The sequence below is a fragment of the Loxodonta africana genome, chromosome 24 (genome assembly GCF_030014295.1).
Source record: "Loxodonta africana isolate mLoxAfr1 chromosome 24, mLoxAfr1.hap2, whole genome shotgun sequence".
Taxonomy (NCBI): Eukaryota; Metazoa; Chordata; class Mammalia; order Proboscidea; family Elephantidae; genus Loxodonta; species Loxodonta africana.
Window position 1 is genome coordinate 57,701,306 of NC_087365.1, and position 14,993 is coordinate 57,716,298.

Here is a 14,993-nt window from a genome sequence, read left to right on the forward strand (position 1 = left end):
GGTAGATTTGAACTGCTGACCCTTTGGTTAGCAGCCGCAGCACTTAACCACACCACCACCAGTGTGGCTCTTAGGCCAGTAATATATGGGCCTTTCCACTAAATGCCAAGTTTCAGTTACCCCCTCACACATCGCAGATGCTAGCTACCACAACACCTGCATCGTAAAGAATCATGCTGTAAGACAGAGCCCATTACACTTTAAAGCAGAACCATTCGCTGGGATACACGGTGATGTATAACACCTTTTTTCAAGAACATGAAAAGAGAATAATGACACCAGGGTTTGTGCCTCTCCCATACTGCGAGGAGAATAGCAGGAGCCTGTTAAGTTTTGTAATTAACTGGTTGGCCGGCCTCGTGTTTTCCCACTTCTGATTGATTCTGCACCAGGACTCGTAGCTCTAAGGTGCACTTAGCACAGGGCTTGCAGGGGAGATGCCTAACCTGGCAGGGAGTGGAGACAGGTGGGCAGCCTGGGCCAAAGGAGAGCTGCCCGGGGAGCAGGGTGTGGGGGCGCTGAGATGGGAGCACCAGCTGAGGAGCACTCACTGCACCCTCTTGTTGCCAGGCAAGAGCACACATCCAGGGCTGCCAGACTGCAACGTTTAAGAAAAGCTCAAGGCCTGGATCTCAGTAAATGCTCCTCATTTTAAATCTGACAGCCAATCACAAAGTGTTTGAAATGCCAGGAGAGCCATACCAGATGCAGCTATGAGCTGGTCCTGGCTCAAGGACCACCAGTATGTCTTGGGTGCAGCATTCAAGGCTCTGAGTGTGCCTGCCTCAGCGCTGTGTGTACCGCCTGCCTGTTTGCCCTCCCGTGCTCACCTGCCTGTCGTTCCCCAAGCAGGCAGTACATTTTCTCACCCTCATCCCCTTGTATGTAGTGTCCCCTTGGCCTTGATTGCCTCCCTACGATCCTTTCTTTGGCCTAGAAAACTCATATGTAGCCTTCAGAGCCCACCTCTGTTTGACTTCAAGGGGGCTTTCCTAGCCATCCCTGCTGTTCTCAGATAGGGGACCACACTGCCACCCCTGGATCCGGAGGTCAGCTTTGACAGCTCCCTCACTCTGAGCCCTCCTCCTTTCTAAATATGTCTCGGGTACGTTCCTTTCTCTCTGTGTCCACTACCAGCAGCCTTTTCTCTGCGTCCACTACCAGCACCTTGCTCCTAGCTGCCCATAACTCACTCCTGTAGCCTTTTAACTATTTTTCTTGCCTTCCCTTCCCCTGGCCTTGGAATGTCCCCTCTCCTCACAGGACTCAGAGGAATCCTTGGGGAGCATACACTAGACAAGGTCATTTTCCTGCCAGTACCCTTCCACGATGAAGGAAGGAAGTCCAAGCTGCTCTGAAGGCATTGGTGAAAAGCAAGGCTCCAGGAATTGACAGCATCTCAATTGAGATGTTTCAACAAACAGATGTAGTGCTGGAGGTGGTCACTCGTCTGTGCCAAGAAATATGGAAGACGGCTTCCTGGCCAACTGACTGGAAAAGATCCATATTTATGCCTATTCCCAAGAAAGGTGATCCAACCACATGTGGAAATTATCGAACAATATTATTAATATCACATGCAAGCAAAATTTGGTGAAGATCATTCAAAAACGGCTGCAGCAGTATATCGACAGGGAACTGCCAGAAATTCAGGCCGGTTTCAGAAGAGGACATGGAACCAGGGATATCATTGCTGATGTCAGATGGATCCTGGCTGAAAGCAGAGAATACCAGAAGGATGTTTACCTGTGTTTTATTGACTATACAAAGGCATTCGACTGTGTGGATCATAACAAATTATGGATAACGTTGGGAAGAATGGGAATTCCAGAACACTTAATTGTGCTCATGAGGAACTTTTACATAGATCAAGAGGTGGTCGTTCAGACAGAACAAGGAGATACTGATTGGTTTAAAGTCGGGAAAGGTGTGTGCCAGGGTTGTATCCTTTCACCATACCTATTCAATCTGTATGCTGAGCAAATAATCCGAGAAGCTGGACTATATGAAGAAGAACGGGGCATCAGGATTGGAGGAAGACTCATTAACAACCTGTGTTATGCAGATGACACAACCTTGCTTGCTCAGTGAAGAGGACCTGAAGCACTTACTAATGAAGATCAAAGGCCACAGCCTTCAGTATGGATCGCACCTCAACATAAAGAAAACAAAAATCCTCACAACTGGACCAATGAGCAACATCATGATAAATGGAGAAAGGATTGAAGTTGTCAAGGATTTCATTTTACTTGGATCCACAACCAAGAGCCATGGAAGTAGCAGTCAAGAAATCAAACGATGCACCACATTGGGCAAATTTGCTGCAAAGGACCTCTTTAAAGTGTTGAAAAGCAAAGATGTCACCTTGAAGACTAAGGTGCACCTGACCCAAGCCATGGTATTTTCAGTAGCACCAGATGCATGTGAAAGCTAGACAGTGAATAAGGAAGACTGAAGAAGAATTGACGCCTTTGAATTGTGGTGTTGGCAAAGAATATTGAATATACCATGGACTGCCAAAAGAACGAACAAATCTGTCCTGGAAGAAGCACAACCAGAATGCTCCTTGGAAGCAAGGATGGCGAGACTGCATCTTACATACTTTGAACATGTTGTCAGGAGGGATCAGTCCCTGGAGAAGGACATCATGCTTGGCAAAGTACAGGGTCAACAGAAAAGAGGAAGACCCTCAATGAGGTGGATTGACATAGTGGCTGCAACAATGAGCTCAAGCATAACAACGATTATGAGGATGGCGCAGGACCAAGCAGTGTTTTATTCTGTTGTGCGTGGGGTCACTATGAGTCGGAACCGACTTGACCGGGACCTAACGGCAACAACCCTTCCACAACTTCCCCCGCCCCTCTCATCACAGCCCAGCCCTGAGCAGTGGCCTCAAAAGCCTCTCCCCTCAGTGCCCTCCCATGCCATCCACCCTCTGACCCAGAGAGTCTAGCCCCTCCGGCCCCACCTAGCTCCTCAGACATCAGGTCCTCTCCAGTCAGCCCTTCTCATATGCGGCGTTTCCTCTCTCTGGAAAACTCTTCCCTCCACTTGCACCTGGCCAGCTGGCTCCCTGATGACCTGATAGCCTCAGAGTTTGCTCTGGCCCACCATGTCTAAGCAGACCCCCCGGTTCATTCTCCATCACTGCCCCGTATTCATTTCTCTCTGGACAGTTATCGCCAGTTACATTAGGTATCTGTCTTCTTCCCTGTGTATCAGTGGTCACGCCCACCAGATGGTAAACTTGGAGAGTGAGACCACATCTGTATTGTTCACAGCTGTATTACCAGAGTCTAGCACAGTGCTTGACATAGACCTGATACTCACATACTGGTTGGATGAATCAATGAGTGGGGTAGACCTTTGTACCCTGAGCAGACTTTGATCGTCCTCATCCACGGGATTGTCTCCTGTTTCCTTACTTGTCTGTCTTTGTTAGACTGTGAGCTCCTTGGGGGGCAGGTTCTGTCTCCCTCACGTCTCTGCTCTCAGCCACTGGCATACAGTAGTGATGCCAGTAGATTTGTCAACTTCTTTGGCAGAGATAAAGACAGATCCTCTACCTACTCATGCCATGTGAGTATTGCATGCCTCAAATTACAATTTTCTGGTATTTGGTATTTATCATTTCAGTTCTCTGTAAGCAAGAGACTTACTATGGAGCCAGAAGTCATCACAAAATGAGATCCCTTTTTGATGATCCTTTTTTTTTTTCAGCATCCTCCCCTTTTAACCCTAGCATCTGTTGCTGCATATAGTTTCAACAGGTGGGTTGTCTTCCTGATGGTCTAGTTAAAATTGATTGCAAAGTGAAGTCATTAAGTCGTTAAAAGTGATTTTGGAGAACTTCTCAAATGTCATGCAAAAGCCTTTGATGGCAAGGATCTTATTATCATCAGAATGATGGCATAAGTGCTTCAGAAAAGGATGATTTGCGTATGAAAGGATGAAGAGAGACCGAAGGAAAATTGATGGAGTCCTCAAATATTTGTGTAAAAATGACCCTTTTTATGATGCGGCCGTGCAAGTCAAACACGAGATGGAAGATATCACATTGTGCTGGCATACAGCTCCATCAGAAGGATCACAGCCAAAGTACCAGCCAGCTTTGATTCAGTCTCCATCCCAATAACTAGCTCCTGGTTGCAATTATAAACCTTTTTTTGTTGTTGTTTTTTTTTCCCAAATACCAGATAAAATGAAACTTGTTTTCATGATTTTACATTTATTTTCTCAAGACAGACCCTTTGTCAGACTGTTCGGTCCCTATTATTTGCTATCCCAAATGAATTCATTTTACGCAACCTTTTTCCACCGCCAGTTATCCGTCACTAAGCACTGAGCCAGTTACAGGACCGTGCGTAATTAAGTGCTGTAAATACACCATAAATGTAGCAGAAAGCATTTCAGGTACTCCCCACATGTACATGGAGATCTAAAAGAAGGCTTTATAAGCATCTGGTGCTCGCAGATGTCTGTCCCTGAGTGGTAATGTGCTTTCTCCTGATGACCATCTCCACAGAGGCCACAGCACCAGGATGGCACAGATGCATTTACTGTCACAGTAGTCATGTAAGGAATTGTGCTCGTTTCTAAAATCAGAAGTGTAGTAGCTTAGTATCATCTAAAGCTGAGGTTGGCAAACTGTGGCCCACAGGCCAAATCCAGCCCACTGCCTGTTCTGGTAAATAAAGTTTTATCGGACCACAGCCACACTTACTTGTTGACATATTGTCTATGGCTGCTTTCACGCTACAATAGCAGTTGAGTACAATAGCAGTTAATAGAGATAAGTAGTTGAAACTAAGAACATATGACCCATAAAGCCTAAAGTATTTTCTGTTGTTGTTAGGTTCCATTGAATTGGTTCCTACTCATAGCAACCCTGTGTACAGCAGAATGAAGCACTGCTTGGTCCTGTGACATCCTTAGTATCATTGCTGTGTTTGAGCCCATTGTAGCAGCCAGTGTGTTAATCCATCTCATTGAGGGTTTTCCTCTTTTTCACTGACCCTCTGCTTTACCAAGCATGATGTCCTTCTCCAGGGAATGGTCCCTCCTGATAACATGTCTAAAGTAAGGGAGACGAAGTCTCGCCATCTTTGCTTCTAAGGAGCATTCTGGCTGTACTTCTTCCGAGACAGATTTGTTCACAATGTTATAGTACTTACTCCCTGGCCTTTTACAAAGGAGCCATGGTGGAACAACGGTTAAACACTTAGCTGCTAACCGAAAGGTTGGCAGTTCGGACCTACTAGCTTTCATAAAGATTACAGCATTAGAAACCCTGTGGGGGCAACTCTGCTCTGTCCTGTAGGGTCACTATGAGTCAGAATCAACTCAACAGCAATGGGTTTGGTTTTTTGGGCATTTTACAGAAAAGGTTTGCAACCCTTGATTGAGAGCTAGATTTGGAGCCTGATACGTGCTGACATCCTTGGAGTCTCTTCATATGCTGCCACCTCCTTTCTTTTTACCGCAAAGACATGGAAAGAGTTCCATTGCCACTAACCCACCCATATGTAACAACTATATATAAACTGGTTATAATATTAAAACACTTTTTGAAGGTACTGCTGAACAACCAGATGTAGTCAGGGACTAAAAAAGGAATTAAACTGGGCGAGATCCACGTTTATACAGCTTTTCCTCAATGGGCACACCCTAGTATATGTGGCTCAGGCTACTAGAACTGAAGAAGAAAACCTGTCTTTCTAGCTGGAGGTATTTGAGGGCAGAGTTGGGGCTGCTAGAGCATCTGGAAAAAGAAGAGGCAAATCCAAGAAAGGAGGGAGCCAGAGGACCCCCAAAATCTGTACATCCCCCTCAAGCTTTTGGCTGACTCCTGAGTTGCACATGCACGGATGAGGTGTTAAGGAACCCAGCACAAAGCAACAGCTGGACAGAGATTTCAGCTGCTGCTCCCGACAGAAGGGATGGAGTGTGGAGCTTGAATCCTGCCATGTTCCTGGAGATTGGGTCACTTTGAGCATTCTGTTAAAACCTCAAAAGGGCCATGCCTTAGGAATAGAGACCATGTCCTAGGACTAAGGGCAAACCCAAATAAACCTACCCTAAAAATGTGTAAAACGGGTCTTCAGGGTGATGAGCCAGTAATTTAACACTCTTCAGAGAAGGTAACAGAAAAGAGTCCACAGCGTATCATCCACAATGGCCAGTTTACAGTCAAAATTACTACACATATAAAAAAAAGAGGAAAGTGTGACCCGGTGGATAGAGACAAACCCCAAGGTGACCCAGATATTGGAATTGGCAGGCTCAAAAGAATTTAAAGCAAAAAATTTAAATATGTTCAGAAATTTAAAGGAAAAGCAGTCTTAACAGATGGAGAATCCTGCAGAGAAACAGAAACTAAGAGAATCAAACGGAAATGCGGAGACCGCGGACCGCAGTGTCCGAGAGGAACGTTCTCCAGACACCTGACGGAGCAGGTTAGCCGGCCAGAAGGACACAGGGAAGAAGAGTGGGAGCGTGGACAGAGCCCCACTCGGTACGGTAAGGACAAATTCAGAGAGTCTGACACGTATAATTGGAGACCCAGAAGTCATGAAGAGAAAAGAACAGAAAGCAAGATATTTCAAAAATGAATGGCTGATGTTTACCCAAACTTGGTGAAACATCAGCTCACAAACCCAAGCAAAATAAACACAAAGAAAACCTCATCTAGGCACATCATAGTCAGACTTGTAAAAACCAAAGATAAAGAGAAAATACTAAATAGCAGCCAGAGATACAAAACATTGTATACAGGGAAACAACAGTATGGATGAAGGTTAACTTAACACAGAAACAATGGAGGCCAGATAGCAGTGGAGCAACATCTTTAAAGTGCTCAAAGCAAAAAAAAAAAAAAGTCAGAATTATCCTTCAAACGTGAAGTCAGTAACCTTTTTAGAAAACCAAAAGCTAAGAGAATTCAGCAGCAGCAGCAGTCCCCGCATTACAAGAAAGGCAATGAAAAATTTCCAGGTAGAAGGCAAATGAACAAAAAACCAAACCAAACCCATTGCTTTTGAGTCAATTCCAACTCATAGTGACCCTATAGGGTGGAGTAGACCTGCCCCATAGGGTTTCCAAGTTTGAACTGCCAACTTTTTGGCTAGCAGCCCAGCTCTTAACCAATGCATCACCAGGGCTCCAAAGGAAAATGACACCAGATGGTAACTCAGATCCATAGGAATAATAACCACTGTAAAGAGTAAATATGAAAAACTGTATTTTTTCCTTCTCATTTTAAAGACAACTGGCTAATACAAAGGTTGTATGTAGCACTGGGTTATAGAGTTTTTAGGGACGCTATGAGTCGGCATCAACTCAATGGCAGTGGGTTTGATTTTGGATTTTGTGTAGTGTATGTAGGTTTAAAATACGTGACAACAGTGTACGAAGGATGGAATTTGATTCTTGCAAAGTTCTTATGTTTTACATGAAGAAGTAGGGCAGCCTAAACTCTGAGACTAATAAAAATGTGTATTGTAGATACAAGGGCCGCCACTTGAAAAGTAATATTGGAAGCTATGGCTCAAAAGCCAATAGAGGAAATACTCAGTTAACACAGGAGAGGAAATGAAGAACAGAGGAGTTAAAAAAAAAAAAATGGAATGGCTAAGCCAAACGGTATATACCAGGAACTACCCTAGGTATCAAAGAAATGAACATTCCACTTCAAAGACAGAGATGGTCAGACTGGATCAAAAAGCAAGACCCAACTATATGCTGGTTTTAAGAGGATCACCTTAAATGTAAAAACAGAGGTCGAAAAGCAGAGAACAGAAAAAGGTATTCTAGGCAGATGGTATGCAAAAGACAGCTGTTGTGGTTGTTAACTTAGTCTTGAAGACAAGGACTGTCATCGGAGATAACGAGGTGCATAATCCAAGCAGTAGGAGGATGGAAGTGTATATGAATATAAGTCATTGTAGTGGTGTCGTACACCTTGTGAGCGAAGTGTTTTACATCCTGGTGGAATGGCAGTAACGTTACGTGGATGTGTAACTCCATCAAGTTGTAGACTTAAGACCTTTGCATTTCTCTCTGTGAATTTCACCTTACAACTCTGAATGCTTAAAACAAAACAAAAAAAAAGTCCAAGACCTTGTAAAGGGCATTCCCAGTGTAAGTGCATCAAAAACGAAATCTAGTACCATAACCTTTGTGCTGTCCATACACTCCTGTCTCGTTTTCTCTTACCCTACGGAAGTTGATAATCCAGGACTCTAAGTCTATTTCTCCTAATGATGGTAGCTTCCTTTTCTGGAGTGCTCTCTCTTGCTTACAGTCTTTATTTTTGTTTTGTTTTCTTCTCTCTAAAACCTAACATCACGTTATTGGAAGTTGGCAGGCTTTCACCTCAGAAGCAGGGATTTTTCTCACAAAGTCTAATAAGATGTGTGAATCCGGCATTTGGTTTGACATGACCCCGTGCTTACACGGTTTTTATCCATTTATTCACCGAATGTAGATCGAATACCTCAGTGCGTCAGGTATGGAGCTAGGCCCTGCAGTAAACTGGTAGGTGAGCTAAATGCTGTCTTCCCTCATGGCGCTTAAACTCATTTCCCTGTCTTTTGTAAAGCTGAGATTAACATGAAGGTCTAAAAGCCAAAAGGTTAACCTCACTGGATAAGAAGTATACTGGCTGTACTGTGGAGCAAATGGTCACCTGTGTGACAATTCCTACCTGACTTTGGGGGTAGGCCACAGGAGCTAAGATCAGGACAGGAGTACAGGGTGTCCCATATGCACAGGAGTTGCTTTCAAAGTGGGTGTGTAAGACGAAGATCAAGTGTAGATAAAGTCCTTGCCTTTAAATGTTGGCTTCACATTTGGCGGGTGAGGGGCTCACACCACGATAGGTACCCGCCCAGGAACTGAGGCTGAGCGAGCAGAAAGCTTCTGTTTTCCATCTCATACTGTTGTCCAGAGCAATGGCCGGCTAAACCACCCTTGCTACTGAAATTGTTCTTTCTCTCCTTTTCCTTCTCGTCCCTCCCTTTTGTGTGTGTTGGGGCAGGAGTGAGGGGCATAGGTGATTGATTGGGAAAGCTGCGTGAACAGAGTTAAATTCATATAAATGGAATGAGCTATGTACCCAGCATTTGGGGAAATGCTGCACTCGAGGAGATATCAAAAAAGCAAGTTGCAAACTCATCCAAGTAGTGAATGTAAATGTGTATTCATTTCTGTAGTACAATCAGCATTTAGATTACAAGGTTATCTTTACGACACCCAAATGCATCCACTTCTCTGGAGAACGATTGGAGGCATTATTTTTATCTCAGTGATAGTTTGGGGAGCCAAAGTTTAAAGGACTATTGAACAAATGAATTTGGGAATTATAACACTGAGTTCAATTAAAAAGCCTTTTTAGCTGAAACAGTTGTTTATAGCACCATATTTAATTCCTATAAAACTGTATTCTAAACTCCTTCTGAGAGACATTTCAGTGTTACATTAAAAGTTTTGCCTTTAGTAATTACTGGTTCATTTGCTTTAAAGCATCGTGTCATCTTCTTTGGATTAAGAGAAACATTACCTTTTTGTTCAGGGATAATGGGCTTCAAAGTCTAATGACAAACATATTTAACCAGTTTTCCTAATTTTGTTGTTTATTTTTCCCCCTTCTCCACAGTTCCGTGCCTTAGCACCCATGTATTACCGAGGGTCAGCGGCAGCTATAATTGTCTATGACATCACAAAGGAAGTAAGACCATCCAGAGTTTTCTTTCACCTGTTTTACAAACCCTCCTCTGGTTGCTTATGTCTGCAGTTGCTTTCCTCCGTTGTCTTACAGGAAACATTTTCAACCTTAAAGAACTGGGTGAAAGAGCTGCGGCAGCATGGCCCACCTGACATCGTAGTGGCCATTGCCGGAAATAAGTGCGATCTTATCGATGTCAGGCAGGTATCAGAGCAGGAGGTAACAGCGCCAATGAGGTGTTCCTTCTCTCCCTGGGAAATATCCAGTATAAGCATCTCCCTTTTATTGATCTCTGACGTTGAAAAATTCCTTTTTGTTTTACGGTTTGAGCTCTGAAGTTTCAAACCAAAATGGAGACTTCGGGCACTTGGGGCTTATTACACGCTGTCCATGGAGAGGCGTGTGATTTGTTCAGATGCTGGTCTCCGAATACTTGACACTATCGAGAGAGTGTCGCCCCAGCCTCCCATGGCTTAGGATGCTTAAGTGAGGAAAGGCCGTTATTCAGCCATTTCCCTGGATCACCTACATGGTTCCCAAAGCAAGGGTTTTACTTTTGGAGGAATCTCACAACAGGGATGGACCTGGAGGACATTATGCTGAGTGCAATAAATCAACCACAAGAGGACAAATATTGTACGAAACCACTATTAAAAAAGTCAAGGAAAAGTTTTCACACTGACAGGAACATTCTTTGATAGTTACCAGAGATTGGGTGGGGGTGGGAGAATCCTAACTAAATAGTAGATATCTGCTAACTTGGGTGAAGGGAGAGGGAATACTTTTGGAGGGAAAGAAACCCCCTTTTTTTTTTTGATCGTCCTTTGGCCACCTAGCTGGCCGTGCTGAGCTTTGCAGGTTAATTGTGGCAGTGGCGTCGTAAATCTGGTTAATTACTAGGTAGGTGGGGACAACCTTGAGGTCTTGGCAGGTGAAGTTTCTGATTTGCAATTGTTGTCTTCCAGAGAAGTCATGGAGAGAGATGCCAAGGACTACGCCGACTCCATCCACGCAGTCTTTGTAGAGACCAGCGCAAAAAATGCGATAAACATAAATGAACTCTTTATAGAAATTAGTGAGTATCTCTGTGCCTGGCAGGTTTCCTCTGTGCAGAGCCACCGTCTTGCTGCTTAGAATCCTCGCCTTGCTTAGAGGAGGCTAGTCTGATACTGTCCTCAGTAGAATAAGACATGAGAACGGAAGAGGAACAGCCACTTGCTGTCATGCTATAATTGCTGGTGAGCTGCTGACTGGCAGTATGGCCCTTCTGTGAAGACTGGTTACTGACTAAATAATGTACAAGGCCTTTGGTCACAGAAGCTGCCATCTCTCCCTCTTCCTGCCTTTAAATATGCTTCAATTAGTTGTCCAGAGTCATTGAAAATGAGCAGAATAAATAAAGAGAAATAGCATGCAGATGTAATTCCATAGTAAGGAGAACCTCAGATCTCAGCACGACGCCAGAGGAAAGGTCAGAGCTCCTTTCCCACCCCCCTCCCCACTTTCTGTGGTAGTACTGTGATGCTGGTGGGAGGAAGCTGCCTTTGGGATCCTCTACAGAGTGTATCTGTGTTAAGTCATTTCATTCAAATTCATCAAGATGCTTATTGAGATCAGTTCCAGGGTCAGGGGAGACAGCCGTGAACCAGATAGACGTAGCCCGGCTCTCTGAAGCACACACTGCACTGAGGCAGACAGGAAGCTTGGCAGTACAGAAGGTCATTTCAGATAGTGCTGAGGGCAATGAAGAAAGCCACAGAGGACGAGATGAAGAGTGTCTGCAGGCTGATGCGGGGGTGGGGGGGGCCCTCTGCGGAGCTGAGATCTGATGGAGCAGGACATGCAGGGATTTAGGGTTTAAGTTACCAGACTTTGGGCTCTCCCTGTGGGGAGCGAGCTGCCAGCAGGACTCGGTGGGCTTGCTCATTGGGATGCACCATTTGGTCGAGAGTGGAGATTATTGCAGCTGGAAGGGCTATTGGCCACCACATCGACAAAGGGGCACAAGCTCAGTGTCCACCAGGGCCAGGCAGGGGGCCATGAGTGGAACTGGCCAGGGCAAGTGCTGGGACTCAGAATCGGCGGACTGCACAGGGGACCCTGACACCTGCAGGTGCACGCCCAGCTCCAGCCAGTCAGGGCCCCACTGGAGTGTGTACCCCTGGTGGTCAGATTGCTGGGGGATGGTGCTTGGTTGGTTTTGTTTTATTTTCATGTTTTTAGTTCATTTACTCAGGGAATCCAGAAATCTGGATATTTATGTAACATGCCCCTGTTGTTTACATGTAGCCACTAACTCAGACATTCTCAGAGTCGTGCAGGAGTACAGAACCCATTCACCAGCCAGATAGGGCCAGTGGACTGCGGGTTTGCGAACTCGAGTCCGACCCCTTCATTTCAGTATTAAAAAGTCGTGCTATTTACTGCCTTGCTAGTTGATAAAATAGTTAACCAGATGGATTCTTGAAAGGCCACATATGAAAGCCTGTTGGGAAGTGATTATAGTTCAAGTGACAGTACCCCCAAGTGTGTGATGTCCTGAGTGTGTTAAAGTTCTCCACATTAACAAAACGTTCTTTGCAACAGCAGTATTAAAAACAGGAAGGTGGCGAACATACCAACAGTGAAACTCCTCATGTGAAGACTAGGATGTATGTATTCACTTCAACTGAAAAATAAAAAATGTCTATCAGCAAAGGTTAGAGCAGTGTAGAGAGATGTTAAGGGTTTATTGTTCACTGGATGTTATAAAGGTGCATCAGCACAGTGTCTGGCACGCTCACTTTTTATTACTGTAATATCCTTGCATAAAAGTGCACATATCAAAATACAAAGCTTGATGAATTTTCACAAACTGAATACATGCCTATAATCGCACCCTCAGGAGCCTCCCTTGTGCCCCTTACCCCCCAGGGGTCACCAGCATCGCAGTGGCTCAGTCTTCAGATTGGTTTTGCACTTTTTTTTAGAGGCATACTGTATTTACCCTTTGTTTCTGGCTGCTTTCGTCTCTACTTTACATTTGTGAGGTTCATATCATTGCATGTAGCTGCAGGCGATTGATTCTTACCGCTGTAGAGTGTGTGTGTGTGTGTAAGACAGACACACACCCACACACACAACCCCCAATGGGCAGGGGGACACAGTAGCCACAAAGTATTAATCCATTCTGCCGTGGATAAGTCTTTGGGTGGTTGTTTCTAGTTTGGAGCTGCTATAAATAGTACTGCCCTGAATATTCTGGTTCGTGTCCTTTGGTGAACATATGAACACATTTTTGTCAGGTATAGTTATACCCAGGAGTATTGCCTCACAGTTTTCCAAGTGGTTCCACCAGCTCCCACTCACCCCAGTGGTGTGTGAGAATGCTGGCTGCGCCCACCTGGTGGGTAGGTGGCACTAGATCTGGAGATCTGTATTTCCAGGACCGTTCCTCAGCTTGAGTGCCTTTCCATGCATTTATTTTCATTTATGTGGTACCTGGATATGCTTCTTGGCGAAGCGCCTGTTAACATCTTTTGCCTGCTTTCCTAATGGGTTATGTGCCTTTTCTTCAGTGTTCTCTAGTTCTTTCTATTGTTTAGATGTGAGTTCCTTGTGGATCGGAAATACCTTCTACTCTGTGACTTGACTTTTAGTTTTTATGATGAACTAAAGGTTTTCATCTTAATATAGTCCAGTTTATCCCTGTTTCCCTTTGCAGTTGGCACTTTTTGTTCCTGTTTGAGAAATCATGGCCTGCTCCCGAGTCATGAGATGTTCTCCTCTTCTTCCTTCTAGAAGTTTTAGTAGTTCCCAGCTTTTTTAAGTCAAATTCCAACAATGCCTCTATAATGCCAGCTGTATTTTCAGTATCCAGTATTGAGAAATTTGAAATAAGAAAGCTTCAGTAAAGCTTTTAAATATATTTGTAATTATCCACAGCAGGATCTCTCAGCATTGGGAAAACAGCTGTTTGACCTACTAGGGAGCACGTTTCTAGTCTCTGTAGAAACCAGGCTTTGCACGACCCATGAGGGTTTGCAGACTGCTCGGATGGTGTGGGTAGGGGTCAGAGGCCAAGGGCCTAAGAGTCAGCAAAGATGCTGTCCTAGCCTCAGTCATTTCCAGGATGCCTGTGTCGTATCATTTAATGTTTATAAAATATCTCCATGCCAGGTACTGTGCTCTTAGGTACTGAAAACACAGAGATGGAGAGCTAGGATCTCCCCTCCAAGAGCATATGTCAATGCGCGGGAGACAGTCTGGTAAACGAGTGTGTAGTGAGGGATCTGATGCCCTGGCTGATTTCAGTGTCAGAGACCTTGGAGAGAGTCAGGAAGTAGAGGGGTCTGAGAGCCTTTGAGGATAAGCAGTTCTCGAGTCATCAGCCAGGTAGGTGGACAGGTGATTTTAAGGTTCCTCTCGAAATTGACATTATGCTTCACAGAGCAATGAAGTGAAACCTGTTCATTCTCGTACATTGTCATTTGAAGAATAAAGTGGCACAGCCTCTTCAGAGAGCCATTTGGCAGCATCTGTCAAAATTTAAATGGCCCGTCCTTCTTGCATTTGTGCTAGACAGCCTCTGGGAGTACAATATATGAGTCAGATAAACACCCAGGTGTAGAATAGCGTGACCAGCTACCCCACTCTGCCCATTTATCCCATACACGTACACTCGCAGGTTCACAAAGATAGATGTCCAAGGCTATCATTTGCATCATTGTTAATAACATCAAAGTATTGGAGTCAAACTAAATACCCATCAATAAGGGAAGTGTCGAATAGGTTATGGTGAACTCTACAGTGTAGTGCTATAGAACTATTAAAAAGGATGTGGCAGCTTTCCACATACTTACAGGGAATCAACCCCAAAGAAGTGTTACGTGAAAACATCAAGGCAAAGAGCAGTACATAGAGTTGGCTCCCATTGGGGTTTTAAGAAGGGGGGGTGGGGATACGTGTGCACACGTGTGTGTTTCTGCATACCTACCTCTACCACACTGCTCAGGAAATGGACCCCAGTGGTTGCCTGTGGCAGAAACAGGTGTGTACTGCTTGAATTTGGTTTTTTGTGTTTTTATTGTTGAGAATACACATAGCAGGACATACACCAGTTCAATGGTTTCTTCATGTACAATTCAGTGACATTGATTACATTCATCAAGTTGTGCAACCATTTCTCACCCGTTGTTCCTCCTGCGTTAACATAAGCTCACTGTCCCCTAAGCTTCCTATGTAGCCTTTCAAGTTGCAGTTGTCAGTTTGATCCATATAGATAAAT

The 14,993-nt window shown here is 44.6% G+C and overlaps 1 protein-coding gene across 3 annotated transcripts in view; it reads left to right on the plus strand.

Annotated features, from left to right (window-relative positions):
• Positions 1-14,993, plus strand: part of RAB22A (RAB22A, member RAS oncogene family) — a 63,995-nt gene that overhangs the window by 40,039 nt on the left and 8,963 nt on the right. For all 3 annotated transcript variants that reach the window (XM_023538769.2, XM_010599460.3, XM_003419915.4), the window contains exons 4-6: positions 9,659-9,730; positions 9,821-9,927; positions 10,693-10,802. In XM_023538769.2, coding sequence (XP_023394537.1) covers positions 9,659-9,730; positions 9,821-9,927; positions 10,693-10,802 — 289 coding nt within the window. The remainder of the gene's footprint in view (positions 1-9,658; positions 9,731-9,820; positions 9,928-10,692; positions 10,803-14,993) is intronic.